At 36.8% G+C, this 22906-nt stretch overlaps 1 protein-coding gene across 3 annotated transcripts in view; it reads left to right on the top strand.

The window, feature by feature from the left end:
* cntn3a.1 (contactin 3a, tandem duplicate 1) overlaps positions 1-22906 on the top strand; it is a 114919-nt gene that overhangs the window by 66782 nt on the left and 25231 nt on the right. For 2 of the 3 annotated variants that reach the window (XM_055187505.2, XM_055187503.2), the window contains one exon: positions 13863-14013. In XM_055187505.2, the coding sequence (XP_055043480.2) occupies positions 13863-14013 (151 nt within the window). The remainder of the gene's footprint in view (positions 1-13862; positions 14014-22906) is intronic. The other variant, XM_055187504.2, reaches the window with a different exon arrangement.

The raw sequence follows: 22906 nt of genomic DNA, 5'->3' as shown, positions 1-22906 counted from the left end.
TCACTAAATAAATAATTGGTTGTTTAAATAAAGCCTCTGTAAGTTTGCAAATTAATGACCTAGCTGCTAAAATTATCTTACAGTATGTACATTGTCAGAAAATGTTTTAAAAAATGTCACTGGGGTGGTACCTTTTCAAAAAGCACACCTTTGCACCTAAAAAAACCCAAATTTGTACCTAAATGCTACATATTAGGATGTTTTTAAAGGGTGCTGTCCCAGTGAGACCATTTTTGACCATTTTTGACAGTGTAGATGGCCAGGTGCCTTTAGATACTGTTAGATATTTGCTAAGACTTATTTGCCTTAAATTTAATCCCATTGGTCACAATAGGCACCGTAAATAAGGTTTACATTTATAAAGCTCTAAAACTGCCCAGACAGCAGATGACTCCTGGTTGGATACACATCGGAGCTGCTGACTTTGACCTGGATACAGCACTGATCCGGCCCGGAGTCGTCAGATGTCTGGGTGAATGCTGTTTTAGTCCATTTACTGTAATTATGGAAATAATAAAGGGTCTTAATAAAATATGTGCAGTGTCACACGAAAAGTGCAAATGTCACAAGACCAGAGCAGTTTACTTCCTCTTTGCACCATAGGAAGATAATAACTGCATCAGTGTCCAAAACAAAATGTTATTGGGTCAGTGACAAAAACTGTTTGGCAAGATGAGAAATTCAAACATATTTTTAAAAAACTTGTTTTAAAAGCACGCATCAGGTTTATTTCAGTGCATTTATGTTAATTTTATGCAATAAAAAATTACATTTGCACCATTTTTATGAAAGTTAAGACTGAATGGACCTGAAAATGTCAAATGGTGTAACAGCTAATTGCGCCAAAGAATGAGAAATATTACATATTTTATCCACCTTGATGGCATGTAAGCGTAATCATCAAAAAATCATTTTAAAATATCATTAGTTATTTCTAAATGTAAATTTGAATGCATTTTTGTAATATTTGTTCTGACATATGCTCATAGATATATACTCTAGATGTCGCCTTGGGGTTCTAAGCATGCGTCAAAACCGCCGCCATCTTGGAACAGGGGTCTTGTCATAGGAAGTAGCTAGGTAAAGCTGCTATCTCCGCCTGTACTTCGAATTCATGGACGATGCCGAACTTTTGTGCTGCGTATGGATGTTAGGCCTACTAGCACTATGCATTATAGTTAGAAAAAGTGGATTTTCAAAATATCAAAACTTTAATTTTTTTCTGGACTCAATGCTAAATACATGTCTGACTGTTGAAACGAACCAAAAGAAAACCAAGAAAATCGCATTCATGACGATTTATGGTGATTTTATTTCCGTTACACCATTGCCTACAATGACGCTGATGCGGGGTTCCCCTGTTTCAAGATGGCGGCTCTGTTTGACGCATTCGGTCCAATGAACTGCCGAAGCCAAGGCAACCTCTAGTGTACATATCTATGACATATGCTGAAAACAGCTCTGTTTTCTAAATAATCTTTGACAAATGATGTAAAATGTATGTAAAAAATCATATTACACTAAACTAGATGATTATATTTTATTACACATTTTTTATGAATATTATTTTTTTATTTAAAAAATAAGTAGTTACACCAATTGACACAGACCGGTTATACTACATTGACATTTTTCCAATTATCCCCCAAATATTCTTTCTAAATTAAATAAAACCAGAAATTTTAGACTTGGTCCTTGAAAAAAGAAAATGTATGCAAGTAATCTGCAAATTTATTTTGAAATTTTAACCCTTTTACATTTAATTGAACCATACAGAAACAAAATAATAAATGTCACGTCATTGACCCTATTAACAAAGATATGACAAAGATTATTTTGTACACATTATCTTTAAGATACTTAGTATTTATATTGAATTGCCATTGAAGTGAACGAGCAGAAACATCCATATGCATAACTCGTGCCTCCTGCAGTCAATGGATACGCAATCCACAATCCAGTCTCTCCACTCCTTGTTGTTTCATCCGAGTGCACCAAACATGACATCTAAATCCTTATTTACTTGCGTGTGTCAGTATTTCCAGACGCGAGTGTTTTCTTTGTTCTTCCGCCAAACATTTCACGCGAACACAAACACACGAGTCAGGCAATTCGACGCGCTTTTTGGTATTCTTATAAAATCCGCGATTGCAAACAGTTGTAAGATAATTTCCTGAATAAATATAGCACCTCCCCAAAGGACACTGCATGGGGGCAAAATGAGTGCCCAGGAAGGCAACTTTCTACGATTCACAGTGGATTTCCAACACATTTGGGTTTCAAGACACACCTTTAGGGTGTCATACATTTGTATTCTTATTCTCTCATCTACCATTTGTATGGAGATGTGATGTTTGACAATCAAGAGTATCTATCTGTCTGCAGATTTACCATTTGTATGGAGATGTGATGTTTGACAATCAAGGGTAGCTCTTTTCTATTGAAATGTCTCATTGCAAGTGGTTACAATGGTCTCACTCATATAACAACAGAATTCAATGTTAAAGTATATGTGAAACTTCATTCAAGGTTGATAGACAACTCCCATTCTAAGCTTAAGCCAATCACCCACTGTATACAAATTAAGGACAGCCCTTAGTTCTACAACAACCAATCAGTACCAAATTCCTATATGCTTTGTTCTCTGGTTATTTAAGGAGATGTGTAGAAGATTTAGGCGGGACTTTCAATATCTAGAAATGCACCCCCATGCTGCTGTATCTTTGATATATCATCATGTTATTTTATTTTATTTTGAGGAATCTGTAACCAGATCTTCATCTCCTCACCAGGTATGCAATGGTTTTTTGTTTGTTTTGTATTTGAATTGGAATGTAAATTGGCTTCTGAATTATGATTTTCCTACCTGGCTAATAAATTGTGTTTGGATTATTCTGTGTTGCTACGAAAGTTATTGACATGATTAGTAAATTACGATGTATCCTTGTTACCACAATGTCTGAAAAATCAGGCTAGAATAACGGACAAAAATCCCAGACTAGATGGCATAGTAGTACATCCGTGGAGGATTTTGGAGATCCGACTAGCACTTGACGTTAGTTTAAGTTTAATTAGATGTGTGGAGGCTATTTAGAGTAACATATAAATGTTGTCTGACCACTCTAAATCAGACGAGCCTCAACCTCTGGTTATTTCAATATTAATCTATCTAAGTTGCATATTAAATTATGTCACGATTATACAAAGCTGTCATTGGAGAAGACGGTCAGTTTGTTTTATGATAGTGGTCGTGAGCCTCTGGTTAGAAACAAATATTGTAATAATTAAGTTGCACCTCTATGGGGACTAAATAAAGTATGTTCAGAGATGAGCACGCATAAAAGGCGGCCTTCTGAACATATGGTCTAACCTCTAGCAGCGACCAAGCCTGATTCGGTTGTGATCGTGGGCCCGCACGATTATTAAATATTAATAAACGGCCGGTGCGTGAGTCCAAAGCGACATGAGTAGCCGAATGAACGGATGCAATAACAAGTAGGGCTAAACAAGAATAACCAAACATCCACCCAAATTCTGTAACTGTTAAAAGTAATCATCAATCCAATTAATATTAACATTATCTTGGAGTCAGATAATAATACAAAATTGCATAAATGCCAAAACGTCACTTGCAAGCGCCGGAAAAGACTGAACGCGCTATTACCCTTCGTTTGGATTCCGTCGTTGGGCCAAACGGATGGATGGGGCCACATTTTGCCCCTTACAAAGTGGTGATTCCCGGGACGTGATATTCAACCAGTGAGAAAATCTTATCAAAATGTACAAAGTACGACTGATTCGATCCCTGGAGAATAAGAGTCTTTTCATGGAGCTAAAGGTTTGAACTTCTTCTATTTCTTCAGCTGATGTGGTAAGTCAATCTTTTCTTTGCCTTTTAAAAATGTTGAAGGGAATGTTTTAAACATCCCACATTTATGAAATAGGTTGTAAATATACCTAATGTTAGACCGGAGAACAAATCCGGTGGGGCTTAAAAGTTAAATGAAACCACATTATTAGGAAAATGCTGTGTAATGCTAATGGAGAATGAATTGCGTTGCTCTGTTAAGATCTTTTGTTTACGTGCCTACGGAAAACAAAAGATCGTCTCACATTGGAGTTAAACCATCCAAAATTTGTTCTGATTCTCAAACAAGGAAAACATCTAGAATCTAAATTTAAATCACCAAATTCTACACAATTGTTTTTGTTGTGACAGCAAATGCACAACATAGAAAAGATAGTTAACAAACTTTAACAATTAAACAATGATGTTGGATGATTTAAACTACAATGCAATGAATGCGTTTGCATGTGAAAGGAGGACTTGGACAATTTAAATGTGAGAAGCACACAGATAGTAAGGTTTTTAAATGCTGCAAACACCAGTGTACAATCTATATTTGATGAATTAAGGTAATATTGTAATCAAGCTGGAGAATGAAGGAAATGTATGAATGATTGAAGGCAGCGTTGTTGGATTCAAAATCCTCAACGCATAGAGAAATGTAACTGAATGGTGGACATTAAGCAAGTAGGGAGATGATTTAAAACTAGTAAAGATTGCTTGTTGTGAGTGAGTCTTCTAAAAGATCACTTTGGATTGAATGAGGATAGAATGGAATCAGTAAGTCATATTACAATTACAAACTTCTAATTCAATGTAGTATTTCTCCATTGATGAGATACAATTAAGCAAAACCTAAAATTGTTGCAGGAAAATATAATGTTGTCCCAGGCCAACACAAATGGTCTTATCTCTCACTGTGAGAAACCCAACTGAGATGAAAGGGCTTACCCCCCACTCAGATAACGGGCTATCCATTGTTCCCAAGAGAGAACATTTTTTTAAGAGAGACATTGTCTGTAACCATATTTTCCTTCTGTTAATCAATCTCAGTGTTCTTTAAGAACTTGATAAACACCAGGACTGTTAAAAGTTCTTGGCTTAGTCTTTCCCTATGAGTCTGTGAATATTGTTTAAAGACAGTTTTATACAGCTTTATAGAGATGTGAAAGGCCACACAATTCATAGTCTTGAAACTGTTGTAGGAATACATTAGCATGAACCAATAAACGTCTGTGCCTCACACCAGTCTGTCCAGGGCTGACACCTTTTCACATTCAAATACATTGATACAGTAACATCTTGCAAATTACAAACACCAGCCTGGTGTTCCTTAAAAGAGATCAGTAATGAAAGTATTTTTAATTTATACTATTTTAATGTAATATAATCTATATTGTGATCAAGTTGCAATATACATTATATTATAATGGCCAAACAGGCCTCAGATGGTAAAATGTGGTGCATTAAATGTACTATGGAATAACTTGCACAGGCCAAACCCACAGAATTGGTCCACTATGCAGTGTCAAAAGGGCGGAATGTGCTGTCACATGTTGCCATGTTTTAACACTTAAATATTACATGACACTTGTGATAGTAAACCAAACCCATTTAACTGGAAATCACTAACCCATTTTAATCCAATACAGATTGGGCACATGCTTGTGTGGCTTAACAGCCAGTTAGCATGTGTTTAACATTCTCATTGCAGTGATCCGTTTACATTTTCTGATTTGTAATTGATCGTAAGGCATTGATATTTCTATAGAACACATTCTAGTTGTTTGTTTCGTATGTGTTTCTATGTTGAAGGATTTGTCTCCTATGCGGTAAACTCTGCTATTCCTTGTATAGCTGCAGTCAGACCCTAAAGAGGAGCACAAAAATGCCATGTGGCTACAATGTGTTAATTGCATTAATGAAAATGTTTTACCTCACAACAGGATCCAGTAGCACTTTTACCATGTTTCCTAACGAAAAACACTGGTGTTGGAAGACTTATTGAGCCAGATTACAACCTCATACCGATAATATCGAACTGGCTCCCTGTTTTAACAACAGGACTAAATTTGCATCACAATTTATCCTCCTCACCTTTGTTGCAGCATGGTATTCACACATAGCCTCAGTTAAATTAAATTGCATAGCAAACACTCACTTACCAAGAATTAGTCATTATTTCAAACTGTCTGAATTTAAGCATCTGTTTTGGGTTTTCTTTTCAGAAGTTTGATCAGTTTAATGTCTACTGAAATCTTGATAAAGAGCAATTTTCTAAGTTTAATACTATTATTTTTGACATTTGATTTGCTCTGTCTGTATGTAAGACATTTAAAACCATCATGTTTATCACCACGCACCACACAACATATTCCAAACTGAACACTACACTTAAAACCAACATTCTCCTGTTACACCAACAGAGCCATCTAATCTAACACACATGCTAAAGTGATATCATTCGCACCCATATTAGCAAAACTACAACACTCATAAGAAACTTACATGGCAAAGTCACACTTTGATAATTATGTTTTTAATTGCAATAACAAACTTACTGTCTTAATCTCAAATCAATAATCTGACTGTTGTTGTCATAAGTGAGGACCAGTGGCGCCCTGATCCTCAACTTATCACTAAATAACAGCACAGACAATTGTCAAGAATCAATCAAACCATTTACTCAACTCCTAATATCAAATGTGACTTAGCCAACAGATCAGAGATCACACACACACCTATACAAATATTTACGTATCTCTACACTCACACACCTACCTATACACACAAAAGTGTATGGACTACACATACTCATAAACATGCCTATACACACACACACATATATACACATACACATAGGCACATACCTGCACACATAGAAATCTAACGCGAGATTCTGAACCTTCAATTGTTCTCATGGACTCAACATGTTCTGAACAAATTCTAAGTTAATCTTAGGCCTAGAAGGTGCTTATATTAGAAAATTCAGCGTTCCCTCGAAACATTCATTGTAGATCTGTGTATGGAATGATTACAACACTATGTGCCTATTATTATTATTATTATTATTATTATTATTATATATGGTCTACAAAGCCCATACCAAAATCTATTATAGCAGTATTATACTGTCACTATTATCGATACACCCTATAGTATGCATAACCAAATTTTACTTTACCATATTCCATTTTTTATTTTCACATGACCTAATATATGCATACCTGAATATTATTTTAACACTTTCTGGGTTTTATTTTTTTTTATTTTTACATTACCCAATATATCCATTCATGAAGGTTATTTTTACATTTTCTGGGCTTTATTTTTCATATAATCTATAATATGCATACTTGAACGTTATTTTAATATTTTCCGGGTTTATTTCCATACAATCTATAATATGCATATCTGAAGATCATTTTAACCATTCCTGAGTTTTATTTTCATACAATCTGTAACATGCATATCTCAAGGTTATTTTAACATTTTATTTTCTGGGTTTTATTTTATAAGATGCATACCTCAATGTTGTGCCTTGTTTTAACCTGATCTTTTGCATCTTCTTCTTCAATATCCAGAGACCAAGTACATTTAAATTCAACTAAACTCCAAATACAACAGTGGGAAAGAACATTGGTAATTTTATAGATCAAATATCTTTGACCTGGTGAGACCGTACCACTTGCATTTTTCACATCAAGGTATCATGTGTTATGTTTTTTATTTATTTTATTTATGGTTTGCCCTATGAATCAATTGATAATGTTGCTGAGTCTATCAGTATTGATCAATGCTCAATCAATGAATGGTCCTTAAGAATGTGCAGGTGTTTCACACAGTGATGTATTGTCAATGATATGATCCCCACCTGACGATGTCTGAAATCAGAGGAGATCACTGTTCAGAGGTGACAACTTTCTTCAAACGGATAGAACGTCTAAGAACAGGTGGTTTTTCGCAAAAGAATGGGACATTCATTGAACAAAGCATACAAGCCTTGGTTGACACACTGAACTTGAACACTACGAACACTACAGAGATTGGACACCACCAAGAGCTAACATCTTACTGTATGTTGATCCCATCGGAACTGATATGTTCTCCGATATGATCAAGCGGCGGAGCTGTAAGATAATTTCCTGAATAAATATAGCACCTCCCCAAAGGACACTGCATGGGGGCAAAATGAGTGCCCAGGAAGGCAACTTTCTACGATTCACAGTGGATTTCCAACACATTTGGGTTTCAAGACACACCTTTAGGGTGTCATACATTTGTATTCTTATTCTCTCATCTACCATTTGTATGGAGATGTGATGTTTGACAATCAAGAGTATCTATCTGTCTGCAGATTTACCATTTGTATGGAGATGTGATGTTTGACAATCAAGGGTAGCTCTTTTCTATTGAAATGTCTCATTGCAAGTGGTTACAATGGTCTCACTGATATAACAACAGAATTCAATGTTAAAGTATATGTAAAACTTAATTCAATGTTGATAAACAACTCCCATTCTAAGCTTAAGCCAATCACCCACTGTATACAAATTAAGGACCGCCCTTAGTTTTACAACAACCAATCAGTACCAAATTCCTATATGCTTTGTTCTCTGGTTATTTAAGGAGATGTGTAGAAGATTTAGACGGGACTTTCGATATCTAGAAATGCACCCCCATGATGCTGTATCTTTGATACAGCATCATGTTTCTTTTTATTTTATCTTGAGGAATCTGTAACCAGATCTTCATCTCCTTACCAGGTATGCAATGGTTTTTCGTTTGTTTCGTATTTGAATTGGAATGTAAATTGGCTTCTGAATTATGTGCTACCTACCTGGTTAATAAATTGTTACATTTGCATTCATTCTAATTTGCTCTGTATCACTGACTCTTCTAAATTACAATCAGTATAACGATATCCTTTGTCACCATAAATCTATAACCGGGGTGTAAATTCATGCTAATTGTCTATACCGATGAACTAAGATGTACAGCCATTACTTTACTATATGTGGGCTATCAGATGATAAGTCAGGACCTCTGATCAGTATCTCTACTATAATTATAGTTTCTGAGTTCTGTATTAAGTTGTATATAGTTGGCTGGGGTTGCGTAAGTATTTTATAATAATAATGAAGGGCACGCCAGCATGGGGCAGTTGCTTCAACCATTTCCTCTGGTTACACGGATAGACTAATTATTTAACCCTAACTAAGTTGTGTTTAATTGTAAGGATTATTCGAGGGCTATATAAGTCAGGACCTCTGGTGTGGTTGAGTTTATGTTTCAGAACCCGCACAACGGCCGGTGTGGGCTGATATGATATTGGTTATCGAATGAATGAGTTCAATGTTAACATGAGTAAATAGAATGATCAAATGTTTATCCAAATTCTATATTTATATCAATTTGATTCATATAACAATACGTTTTATATCTTTGGAGTCAGGTGTAAAGTTGCGTAACGTTAATTTGTCTTTATAAGCGCAGGAAAAGACCGAACGCGCTATAACCCTTCGTTTGGATTCCGTCGTTGGGCCAAACGGATGGATGGGGTCATATTTGGACCCCCTTACACAGTACAATCCTTATTTAGTTGCGTCTAAGCGCATCTTCGCACGGCAAGTTTATTAAACACAGGATCACTCGCGTGTGCACACATACACTGCTTTAATGATCAACACGTGAGGTAATGGCGGCGGCTGTAAACAAACATTGATAAGTTTATCACGCTTGTCCCTTGTTGTGTTTCTACTATAATGATTACAAAACACAAATAAGAGTCCAGACAACGATAGGCAGTTCTTATTTTGAGCTTTTTACTGCACAAAAGTAAACCTCTCGCTGGCCAACCAAACACTAACCCTTTGTGTTCATTTTTCAATGGCCAAACAGTACCTTTACCATGATTAGGCTACTATGGTTTTTAAAGGTAACTTATACTTGTGAAATTAATAGAAATATATATATATATATAATATGTGTGTGTGTGTTTACATTATATTGAAAAGTAAACCTTATCATGGTTTTACTACAGAGAGAGTTACAGTCCTGTTGAACATTCCTACAAGGCTCATTATGTGGCTCATTATTCAACTCTTTTGTTCCTCAGCTGTCAATCACTGATTATTCAGGATCTTTCCCGCCTCCACGCATACAGCCTTTCCCAAGCAAAAGTGTCTTACAAATTGTAAATCAATATATTGTTTTATGTGAATGAGTAGGCTGAATGATTTTTACATCATTTTGAAGAAAAAACTCTAGACTACTAGATCCTGTTTTGAAAAGTCTTGGGAAAACATGTTTAGAATGAGTTTTGTGGACTTTTTTGCTTTTTCAAAAACCACGCATAAACATTTTTCTCCCAAAAATACAAACATGTACATACATGTTGATCATATAATATTGTAGCCTAGTTTGTGCTGAACACAGTGTTATGAGACTTTTGCCATTAATATGTTTTTAAGCAACTAAAAAAGCACAAATGTCAGTGCATGTCAAAACTTCCCCAGAGCCCTAAAAACGCCTTAGACCCCAGAGGGTTAAATGTACAGTACTATACAATTGCAATTGTTATGTTTGATAACGGAGCTATTAAGTATTTGGCTGCTTTTAGGTTTAATAGCTAAACCAACCCAATGTATTTAATGTATATGGAAATGCGTAACCAATGTTTATTATGAAAGATGTCAGTGGGTGTTTGTCCACCCACTTTCACTGAATTGAAGATCTCCAGACAGCAGCTGTGAATACTTCATGGCAATTTTTGACACTTGTCACTGAAGCACGATAATTTTAAAAACTAAAAAAAACTGAAGAAGAGACATTTCAAACTTGTCCACCTTACTTATCCATAGTGACCCATTCTTATTACACTATGTACATGACCGGTAAACAGAAGAAAAACGCGGTTTTGTTTTTCTCCTAATCTTATTCAATAGTGATGCGCGGGTCGTCTCGTAACCCGCGGGTAACCCGCGGGTCGGGTTGGGGCGGGTAAAGAAATTGTAACTTTAATGCGGGGCGGGTTGGGGCGGGTCATTAAAAACAAAATTAAAAAACTGATATGTTGCCTCTAATTCCCTGTAGCATATATATTAAATATTTGGGAATATATATTTTTACATTTAATTACGTTCTTTGATAAGGTTAAATTACGTAGGCCTATATGGCAACGTAACTTCCGCAACGTAACTTGCGCAACGTAACTTGATATCCCCAAACCTTTGACGTCACGGAAGCGCCTCCCGCTGGCTGCCAGCCACAACAACAAAAACAAACGGAGAATTAAAAGATGAAAGACGATCTGCAGGAGAAATTAAGGTAGGAAATTTGTGAATAGATAATACAAATGCTGCTTTTTTTGTGTGGTGATCTACTTTTAAAATGATAAAGCCGACAAGTTCTACATGTTAAAAACACTTTAAATGCGTGGACTATACTGCATATATCTCTACATTGGATTTAGGGATGTCACCATTACTCTATTTTCTTGAGGAGTTAAAAAAATCCTGGAGCACATGTCGAGTACTGTTTAAAATAGCGGAGATTTAGTGAAACAAACTAGGAAGAAAATTACAATAGTATCAGAAGCATACATCAGCACAACGCTGCCTCTCTCTCTCTCTCCCTCGTTCGCTCGCTCTCGCGTGCTTCATCTCGTGCATGAAAGCAAGAATGCGATGCGATTGCATGCTTGTAAATTTCGAAAGTTTACACGACTTAGCTGCAGCGGGCAGGCATAAGATTTATAAAAACACATATGAGAAGAAAGGCACAGCAACTCAAAAAGACTTAAGTGTTTCACAATTACTCATAATGCCAATTTTCCAGTGGAGGCATGGAGCAGCATGAGAATACATAGTTAGCTTATGTGCAATCTACCGGCATTGCCTTTGCGATCGATGTATTGGACACCCCTGGTTTATCATTATCCTATCTCTATATTAATATGACCATGCTGGTTTCTATGGCTCATTGGTGTATGTTGTTGCCAGTTTACATGGCGATGTAATCTAATGGCTGTTTCCAAGCACTCTTAGGCTGAAATAAAGCCTCTTTTTATTTACATTACAAATGCCTAATATGTCTATTTTAATGGTCGCGGGCGCGGGGCGGTGCGGGTTGTAAAAATAGATACAGTGTTGCGGTGCGGGTTGGGGCGGGCCAAATATTTAATAAAAGCGGGACCCGCGGGTTGGAAAAAACGCCGACCCGCGCATCACTATTATTCAAGCCACCCTGTCGATGTGCACTCCTTTATTATTACGCTATTTTAGGCTGCATTTAAAAACAGTTGACCTATCATGAGGAGCAGGATAACTTTTGACAGGATCAATGTGCAAACCCGTCTCTACGGCGAAGATTAAAGGAGCTGATGTTGGAGGCCATTTTATTGTGCATCAGATGAGCTAGGCGCTTCGTATCCCATTCTTGTCATTTGTCAGCACAATGGGTGCTTTGATGCTGTCAGCGCCGAGTGCAGACGGATGCCAAACAGGCGGGAAAGTCTAGTATGCTGAAATTGCTGCCTGGGGGAGATGTGAGGTAGACGGTCTTCTCACTTTAGTGCCTTTATATTTGTGCTGGCTGGCTTGACTCGGTTTGACTTAGCGGCGTGTGGGGGATAGCGCGGGTGTCTGGAGAGTGCACTTAAGTGAGTATATCGCATTAAAAAACGTTGCCTCCTCGTCTGCCCGGTGGAACGCGAGTAGACGATGAGATTTAGTGAAAACGAGAGCGAGTTAAAGTCATTTGAAAGAAAATATCTTTCACATTTTTCCTCATCCAAGCACATAGTATTTAGACTCATAAGCTACATAAAAAAACGAATGGTTAAATTTCATGAGATTAATTTTATAGCATCAAATACAAAATAACAAACCAGGTTACATAGATAAATGATTTAAATACTTTCAAAAGAACCCACATCATCAAAGGATCAAAGTTTTATGAAGTCTGCAGGGACATCAGTATACCAGTATTAGCTTTAATACAATATGCTGGTATACACTCTTAAAGGGACACTCCACTTTTTTAAAAATATGCTCATTTTTCAGCTCCCCTAGAGCTAAACACTCCGATCTCCGGGTCTGGCACTATTACTTTTAGCATAGTTTAGCATAATCCATTGACTCTGATTAGACCATTAGCATCGCGCTAAAAATAACCAAAGAGTTATGATATTTATTTAAAACTTGACTCTTCTGTAGTTACATCGTCTACTAAGGCCGACGGAAAATTAAAAGTTGCGATTTTCTAGGCAGATATGGCTAGGAACTATACTCTCATTTTGGTGTAATAATCAAGGACTTTGCTGCCGTAACATGTCTGCAGCAGGCGTCGTGATATTACGCACTTCCCTTGCTATTAAAATTAACCATGGGGACTATTTTTGGGGCAGTGCGTAATATCACTACGCCTGCAGCAGCCATGTTACGGCAGCAAAGTCCTTGATTATTACGCCAGAATGAGAGTATAGTTCCTACCCAAAATCGCAACTTTTTATTTTCTGCTGGTCTTAGTACACGATGTAACTAAAATGAAAAATATCAAAACTCTTTGGTCATTTTTAGCGGGATGCTAATGGTCTAATCAGATTCAATGGATTATGCTAAGCTATGCTAAAAGTGCTAGCGCCAGACCCGGAGATCAGCTTAATGGATTCCAAAACTGTAAGAATCAAATGTTTAACTCAACGGGAGCTGAAAAATAAGCATATTTTCAAAAAAAGTGGAATGTCCCTTTAAAAGTAAGGGTGCTGTGCCATAAAAGTATCATTTTTGGCTGAATGGTTTCATTAAAAACCTTTAATCTTTCTGTTTCACAAAAGTTCTTTTGTAGTAGTTTTAAAGAATACAAAAAGTTAAGAAATGGTTCCTTTAATATCCTTTGACTGAATGGTTCTGGTTCACGATATCCACCCATCTACCCATTTGACTACTTATCCATTCATCCATCTACCCATTCATTATTGTATTTTAACATGTATTTTTTCTTTTCCCCTCAGCAGTGGCTCCGGATTTCTCCAGTAGCTTGCTGAAGGCACAGACATTGGCTCGACAGGGTGGGGATGTTTTGATTGAATGCAGACCCCGCATGTCACCACGAGGCATGATCTCCTGGAGGAAAGGGAAAGAAGCCCTGCGAGAGAGCCACAGGTATATTTACCATCCAATCTTCCTTTGTCTGCCAGCGAGCTGTTCTTTAAAGTGATACAGACAGAACAATATGTTTGGAGTCAGACAGCCACTGATCAAAGGCTTGATGATTCACAGAAACTTCTCAAAAATCTGAATTTAGTTGATAGTTGAAAATAGTCAGAAAAAATCTGTGGTTTTATCTTCAACAGTCAACCAGCTACAGCTAACTGAATTTGGAGTTTCATAACTCATAAACTATTTGTGTTTGATCTTTTGGGTTGCAAAAATGCAATTATTTCAGCTTTTTGCTAAAAAAATTTTTTTAAAGAAAAATACCTATATGTAAGAGTTAGTAGACAGAGATAAAATAAAGATAGGATGAAACGTTGTTTTTCCCATTTTGTTTGTTTGTTTGAAAGCAGAGAGTCTGTTCTTTCATATATTTGTATTGTTTATATATTTATAGAAAAACATTTTTCTGTAAGGCACTTTGTGAAACTTTTGTGAAAAAAAAATAATTCTGGCAGGCAGTCTAAAAAAATAAAGGCTTGTGGGGAATGAGGTAAAGAATTAGGGTTACACTTTATCTGAAGTTTGCATTTGTTAACATTTGTATCTGTCTTAACTTACACAAACTAATAGCATGGTTTCAAGCATTTAATCTTACCACTGACAACAGTGGTATGGCCAGGATATTGTCATTTAAAAAATGGAGTTGCAGCCCTCAACTGATGTTTATGTTGTCATGTTGTGTATTTGCCGCCAGTTGTGTGATTGCAGTACCAGTTTTACCCACAAGTTTTGTGATTGCAGTACCAGTTTTGGCCACAATCCTACATCCTGTTCCTTTAAAGAGTAACTTACCCTAAACCAACTTTTTTTAGTTAATGATCTGTAAGAATAATGCTTTATTAGTACTGTTCATTGATTTTAGTAAGTTTTTTGACATTTGGATATAAGGGGCCCTAATTTAACAAAGCGCAAGTGACTTTGTGGGCGGATCTTGGGCGCTGTTGCTATTTTCCCGGCGGGAGAAATGACTCTTGTGCCAGGTGCAAATCAATAAGGTGTTGGTCTGAAGTAGGTTCATTATTCATAGGTGTGGTTTGGGCGTAACGTCAAATAAACCAATCAGAACGCTATGCAACATTCCCTTTAAACGCAAGGGCGCAAGTTCCATGGCGGGTTGCTATTATTATGACGGATTTGACAGGCGCACGCCAGGAGCGGTTCACAGCCGAGGAGACCCACGTTCTTGTAAGAGCAGTCAAAGACAGAGAAGTTGTTTTGTATGGGGATGGGAGAAACCCGCCCAAATCAGCGTAGGTTAAACAGGCGTGAGAGGAAATAGCCGCAATTGTCTCATCAGCTGCGCCAAGCACTACAATGATGTCAGGAGACGGGGGATCCCAAGCTTGCCAGCATAAATCGGGCACGCCGGGCACACATGAGGACTTCGCTGCGTCCACCCTCACCGCTGAAAGGTTTTGGGGGCTTTGAAATCGGACACAAGAAACGCAAGCAAGGTTCAACCCCAAAGTACACTTACAAATCAAGTTCACATACATGAAGGTTTCTTATGAAAACATTTTAATTATTATTTAGATGAGTAAAGAGAGTGGCTAGCCGCACACTGATCCACTTGTGACAAAACGTCTACAAAAACATAATTTTTTATTTATAAAGTGCAAGTGAATATAAAAACAGACAAGGCGAGCAATTATTATTTATTATTATTATTATTATTATTATTATTATTTAGATAAAATAAACGTAATACAGCCACACAACAAACTTATGAAAATATTTTAATCGTTATTTGCATGATAATTGTTTAACGCTGCCACACAAAATAAATAATTGTGGATTGTGGAACCATTGGCGTTTTAGTTTACATGTGAATATTTGAACACCTTTTTCCATGTTTGTTTGTTTACTGTTGTTGTCGTTGTTTTTTGTGTATTTTGGAATTTTGACTGCTGTAGTCACTATTCTTTATTGTATGTGCTGTATCTTGTATTTTTGTGTGTTTATATAGTGCTATGGACCATTTATTTTAATGTTGTCCTGAATAAAGAATATGATGATGCTGATGAAATAAAAATTATCACCACAATGCTCACCACAATGATTTCCCTTATCTCATGTATTAATATTTTTATTGTAACAATTTATGATTTAATGATTTCCCTTATCTTATATTTTTATTGTAACAATTTATGATTTGCAAAAATAACTGTTGCATCTGTGTAGATTAGATAAGCAATGCGCGTTGTGCACGCTATACACTATGGTCAAGCATGCGCCATGCGCCCTTAAAATAGCATAATGAACCACGCGCAACGCGCCACTGACTTTAGACTAGTTTTTTTTGGTTAGTAGAGCAATTGTTTTTTGAAACTGCAAAATAGCATAAGAGATGGTTTGCGCCGGAGCACGCCTCCTTTTTTGCGCTGAACCGCCCAGGGAGCGCAAGTTCATTCCCTAGTTTGCCGACGTGCGTCTGTGGTGGGAAAAACCCGCTGTGCGCCAGTGCAATATACGAAATGATACATGCGTCACTGACAAAGTCAATTGCGCTGGGTGCAAGATAGGGCCCAAAGTGTTTCAATACTACAATATATGGTGTAAAAACGTCTGAGTGCTGCCCTCTTCAGGTTGAACGGTGGCTACTGCAGTTGAATCTTCCTATTGGATGTTGGGTTCAAAAAATAACTCGTGACGTAAGCAGGTTTAAGCTCACCACGCCCTTGTTACGATCTCACCACACACTTGGTAACGTTACGAGCAGTGATGGGAGTAACGCGTTACTGTAATTCCACTACTTTTATCAGTAACGAGTATGTAACGAAGTATTTTTTTAAATCAAGTAACGCAATTACATTTACTGAAATTTAATTAGTTCGTTACTCGCGTTACTCTATTTTGTAAAAAAAAAACACTTACAGACAAGACATTTCTGAATTAATGTCGCATGACCGTGGTGGGCGGCGCAATGAATTAAACTTCATCATGGCTGACAGGGCATATAGAATGAACATGAAAAATCTAAACGGGACAACATACCTTTGTTTAAAAATTGTGCACAAGTCATAATCCATCCCTTCTCATGTTTGTAAATTATCTTTGCCAAGCAATCCCAGTATGACATTAACTTGCATGTGTAGTCCACAAAAGCAATAAATCTGAGAAATGTTAATATATATCTTAGATGTTTACATCGGCCTTCATGGAACAGAACGATCCACGATTGTTGTTTCCAGAAAAATATGCGCTGTACAACTAAACGTGTTAAAACTCCATATGTGTGAGTGCGCAGTTTCAGTTTCACTCGCTCTGTATCCGACGAAACAATCCACTTGCTCTGTCTCTGTCGGACAAAACAATTCACGTACTCCGTTTCCTGATTAAATATCTTCCTTTAATCCTGTGTATCATTTAAATCCAACAGAAAACATATACAAACAATATATGACCAAAGAGCGCACTACCGCCGCAAGGTTCACAAGCTGTGTTCCAATTCCATGGCCGCGCCCTGCTAAGCATGCAACCTAAAAAATTGAGCACTCGGTCTTTCAAGGTGGAAGCCTCAGAAGTTCGCGAAGAGAACTGAAATGAGATGGTCTAACCTTTCGGAGGACCCATAATTTGCGTCAGCTGCTGCACGCGCACACCGCGCCTGTCAGCAGGACACATCAGAGACGTTTCTGGCTTATTAAAATAAATATGGAATCAGAAAAATTATAATTTATTTTAGAAAATATGACATGTTGACACAATTGTCTCCAAATTCTTAAAGAGACAATACACAATTTTAACACACTATATATTTTCAATGTAAACATACAGAATATTTGTCTAAATGATATACATAATAAATCTAAGCTTACATATTACAAAAATATTCAACGGCTGAATCTAAAGCAAAATAGACTCCTACAGTATGTGATATATTAGAGTCTTACGTGTAAAATAACCCATCCATATCATTTTATTGTTTGACTGTTTAGCACTGTTCATATTTACATTTAAAAAGCAGACATAAAAGTAACTTATAAGTTACTTTCCCTAGTAACTAATTACTTTTGATATACAGTAACTGGTAAAGTAACTCAATTACTTTTAAAAGAAGTAACTAGTAACTGTAACTAATTACTAATTTTCAGTAACTTGCCCAACACTGGTTACGAGCTTAGTTCGTCCCCTCTATCTCCGTTGGGATCTGCCCACTTTTCTTGCATTTTTCAAATATTGCCAGTGGGTGGAGTCAGGCTCTGATCAGGGGTTTAGTTACGCTTTAACAGACAAAAATGTATAGCCATTTTAGTAACAATATAGCATTTAAAAGATATTTAAGCCGCTAATGCTGTCCTACACCTAAACCGTTTATTAAAATCATGTACTGTTATTAGACATAAAAAGCATAACAGACAGACAAGTGTAATCACAATAACTTATTTATTGCCTGATCTCATGGGAATTTGCACAGACTTTACAAGTTGGCTAATCGTATCAATTTATACAAAGTGAATTTTACAAAAATGTTTAATTATTGGAATTAACCAAATTGAAACACCACAAACTACAACCCTAAGCTCAACGTCACAGGGCGAAAGGAAATCGTACAAAAAAATGTGGTCGAACAAATTAATACTACTTTGTACAAATTAGCTACCTTGTAAAATACGTACGAATTACCATAAGATTGTGTTGGGAATTTAACTAACATGAACTAAAATTAATAAATGCTATGTACTATTGGTTCTTGTAAGCTAATGCATTAAAGTGCCCATATTATGCCAAATACAGTTTTACGAGATAAAAACTTTTTTAATCCCCATTAAACCAAAGCAGTCTCCTTAGACATGCTGTTTTGATTCTCTTGTTAAAGCAACACTAAAGAGTTTTTTTACCTTAAATTAACGTTTCCAACAAAGTTTCAGTCGTTCATCCACTCAAAACATGGTGAACGGCACTTTCACATTCGCTTTGCAGCCCTCTATCGGCCAAAACCACACTAAAGAAGTTTCCAACCGTCGGGTCGCGGTCCTGTAGTTCGAGTGAAAACTACAAAAAGTTGCTTTATGGCAGACCTACAATCCAATCAGAGCCAGCTTTGCTGCAGTAGGCTAAATTATTTATGACAGTGGTAATGGACAATTCCGCTTCCAACCTGTAGGGGGAGCAAAGAGCAAAAACTGTTCTGTGTTGCTTTAATGTGATGTCACACTGACAAAGCCCACCCACGGCCACTGACTGACAGCTTAACTTTACCCAAAAGCTTTTTTAATGTAATTTTTAACACGTTGTAGCACTAATACAGCTAAAGATACTATTGTTTTAGACTGTATTCACAGGCATGAGATCTGTTTTTAACCGAAAGCAGTAGCTCATTTGCATTTAAAGGTACACACATGAAAACAGCACAGTTTTGACACCAAAATGATCTGTGTATCTTGAGCTGAAACTGCACAGACACATTCCAGGCACACCTGAGACATATTAAATTTTGTAACAACGTTAACAAATACAACCTTGTAAACTGTTACCAGAATAAGACAAAAAATGTGTATCTTCCAAGATTTTTATTAATTTTATTAAAATTTAGCTTGCCAAACTTGGAGATAAACTGAGCAAGCATCATAATAACCCTCTTAAAACCTCTTAAAATGACATCCCTGACAGGACAGAACCTGTAATAATCTTCCTTTCAGAGACTAATAATGCCTCCAGATCATACAGTGGGAACGTTTAAAAAGGTTTTTGAAATGTATAGGAGGGCAGTGCACTGATCACAGATTTCTTATTAGCATACACTAATATGAATCCATAGAGATTTAAGCAGTATGGCAGTATCTCCACAGAAAGAGAAAGACTGAACCGGTGAGCCTAGAGCTGCTGTGAGAAAATCATTAGTAGCCATCACTGTCTATCAGCCTTGTGCTAACATCCACCCACAGTTTCCAGCTCTGGATAGAAAGAAGGACAGGGTCTCTCATTAAAACACTGTTACAGTCTTGACAGAGAGAGAGAGAGAGAGACAAAGACGAAGTAAGAGAGAAAGAGCAAGAAACAGCCTTTTCAGGGATTTCTATAATAATAATGTGGGTAGTGAATAGAGAACATTGCTTTTATACCTTAATGCCTGATATTGCTTGTAATAATCTACCACCTGTTGGAAAACAGCTGACAGTGTTATGCAAATATAACTCCAACTTTTAGCCTTCAGCTCTTTACATTCACGCATATACAAGTTGTTAATGCTTAGCTACATATGCATTTTTGTTGTTCATCAAAAGCTTTAGCATGAATCATGGTAGAATTTAAAAGATGAAATGTAGATGGAAACAGATGTGCAACAAAAGCCAGAAAACTCCAATTTATGATAGTGAAGCGAAAGCGGCGCATTTAAGAGCATGGTCTAAAGTAAACTGCGCAAGTTCACTTAGGGCATGTCCAAATCCACTTTTGCTAGTTTAATGACGTGAGAAATGGTCTGCGCGACCAGTGCATGGACTAAAAATGTTGTCTATATTCTCTTTATGAGTAATGGGTGTGTATGGGGTGAAACGTGTAATAAACCAATGAGAGTCTCATCTTTCATCCCCTTTAAAGGCCTGTTGTGCTCGCGCCATGGCAGATTCCCTATTTATATGGCAGAGGTTGTAAGCAGAAAAACTGTAAGGGGTGGAAGACGAGCACCAGTTGAAGATTGATGTGTTAAAAAAATAGCATTTTTTTATCCGTTTATAGGTGCATATTACGTGAGCGTGAAACGCTCTTTAAAGGAATACGCCCAGATTTTGGGAATTTAGCTTATTCACCGTATCCCCCAGAGTTAGATAAGTCCATACATACCTTTCTCATCTCCGTACGTGCTGTAACTCTGTCTGACACAGCCCCCGCTAGCTTAGCTTAGCACAAAGACTGGAAGTGAATGGCTCCAGCTAGCAAACTGCTCCCAATAAGTGATATATTAGTAATGTGTTGTGATTTGTATAGTCACACCGTGTACCAATAACAAGGTCATATGAGACACAGCGATCTTTTAACAGTATACATACTGGGAATTATATTCTCAGAAGGCAAAGCAGTGCTACATGGGCGGAGTGATTTGCACAACTCTGACTGAACTCTCTGCTCCTCACCAGGGGCTTCATGGGTGCTGCGAGCAAATCACTTCGCCCATGTAGCAGTGCTTCGCCTTCTGAGAATATAGTCCCCAGTATTTATACATTTAAAAGATTGCTGTGTCTCATATAACTCATGTTATTTGTACACGGTGTGACTATACAAATCACAACACATTACTTATATATCACTTATTGGGAGCAGTTTGCTAGCTGGAGCCATTCACTTCCAGTCTTTGTGCTAAGCTAAGCTAGCGGGGGCTGCGTCAGACAGAGTTACATCACGCACGGAGATGAGAAAGGTATGTATGGACTTATCTAACTCTGGGGGATACAGTGAATAAGCTACATTCCCAAAATCTGGGCGTGTTCCTTTATATTACAAATAAACTATTAAACAAATGCTATTTAAACAATGTGGCTCAGGGGCACCGCACAGCCTACCGGCTGTGAAATTTGAACTGGCAACTCTCATGTTACTAGCCTGACTCTCTAACCATTAAACCAAGACCTTGTGGAGTTTAAGTATTTACTGTGATAAACCATGCACTTATGCATTTACCTTTATGCGTTTCATAGACACTTTAATCCAAGGTAACTTGTGTTTCATTGGTATCGAACCCATGACATTTGCGCTGCTAACGCTTTACCAATTTACCAGCCCTGAATATATATCTTATTCTCTCTAACTGTTTTTAAAAAAATAAATAAATGATAATTTGTACCGCATGTTTTTATTTGGTTAATTGAAGTATAATTTTGGACACAGATTAAAACAATTAAAAATCAACAAAATGTAAGATATCATGTCTACTGTAACCTCTTATTTCCACACGCCTCCGTAGAAAAAAATAAGGCCACACTTTATAAAGAGTGGCATGTCCGTAAAAATGATTTGGTCTGTTTGCCATGGTGATGTGAGCAGATTTTTCTTCCCCCCTAGAAGTGCATTGCTAATGAAGACCGCTACATAATGAAAGGTCATGATGTAAATGAAGCAGATCTTGAGTTCTGCACTTTAAGCATTTTCATCATCTTGGCCTCTGCTTTATCCAAATTAAAGCAACCTAGTATTCATTTTTACACATGGATGTGTGAAAAATGTTATTTTTGTCAATGAAATCATATTTAAAGTGGAATGCAGAGAAACACAAAAGCAAAGACATTACCTCATGTTTTATTTAACTCGGTTACTTTAAATGAACGTTCTGGGTTTATTATCTTATAGGACAAAGCACTGTTGATGCTTTACAAGTAAAAATGTGCAACTTGATTTTTGTTAAAGCATATCATTCCTAATTGCAATTCCTAAGAGTGGGTTTTTCACTATGTTAACAACATTTTATGGATAGTTACTTTAAGCCATAGAAATGCCAAAGATTATCCATTTTTGATTTCTTAAAGGGATAGTTCACCCAAAAATTAAAATGCTGTTATCATTTTCTCACCCTCATGTTGTTCTAAACCTGCATGAGTTTTTATTTTATTTTGATGAACACAAAAGAAGATATTATGATAAATGATGGTAAACACACAGCTACCGTAACCATTGATTTCCATAGTAGGAAAACAAATATTATGGAAGTACTGTGACAAATGATAAAGAATATATTTTGATAAATGATGGCACACAGTTGACGGTACCCAATGAATTCCGGAACTCAATGGTTACAATCAGCTGTGTGCTTACCATTATTTATAAAAATATTTTGTGTTCATCAGAAAAAATTTATTTACAACAACATGAGGATTTGTAAATTATGACAGAATTTAAATTTTGG

The sequence above is a fragment of the Misgurnus anguillicaudatus genome, chromosome 13, assembly GCF_027580225.2.
Source record: "Misgurnus anguillicaudatus chromosome 13, ASM2758022v2, whole genome shotgun sequence".
Classification (NCBI taxonomy): Eukaryota; Metazoa; Chordata; class Actinopteri; order Cypriniformes; family Cobitidae; genus Misgurnus; species Misgurnus anguillicaudatus.
Note: the sequence above shows the minus strand (reverse complement) of the source record. Positions and strands in the feature narration are given on the sequence as shown.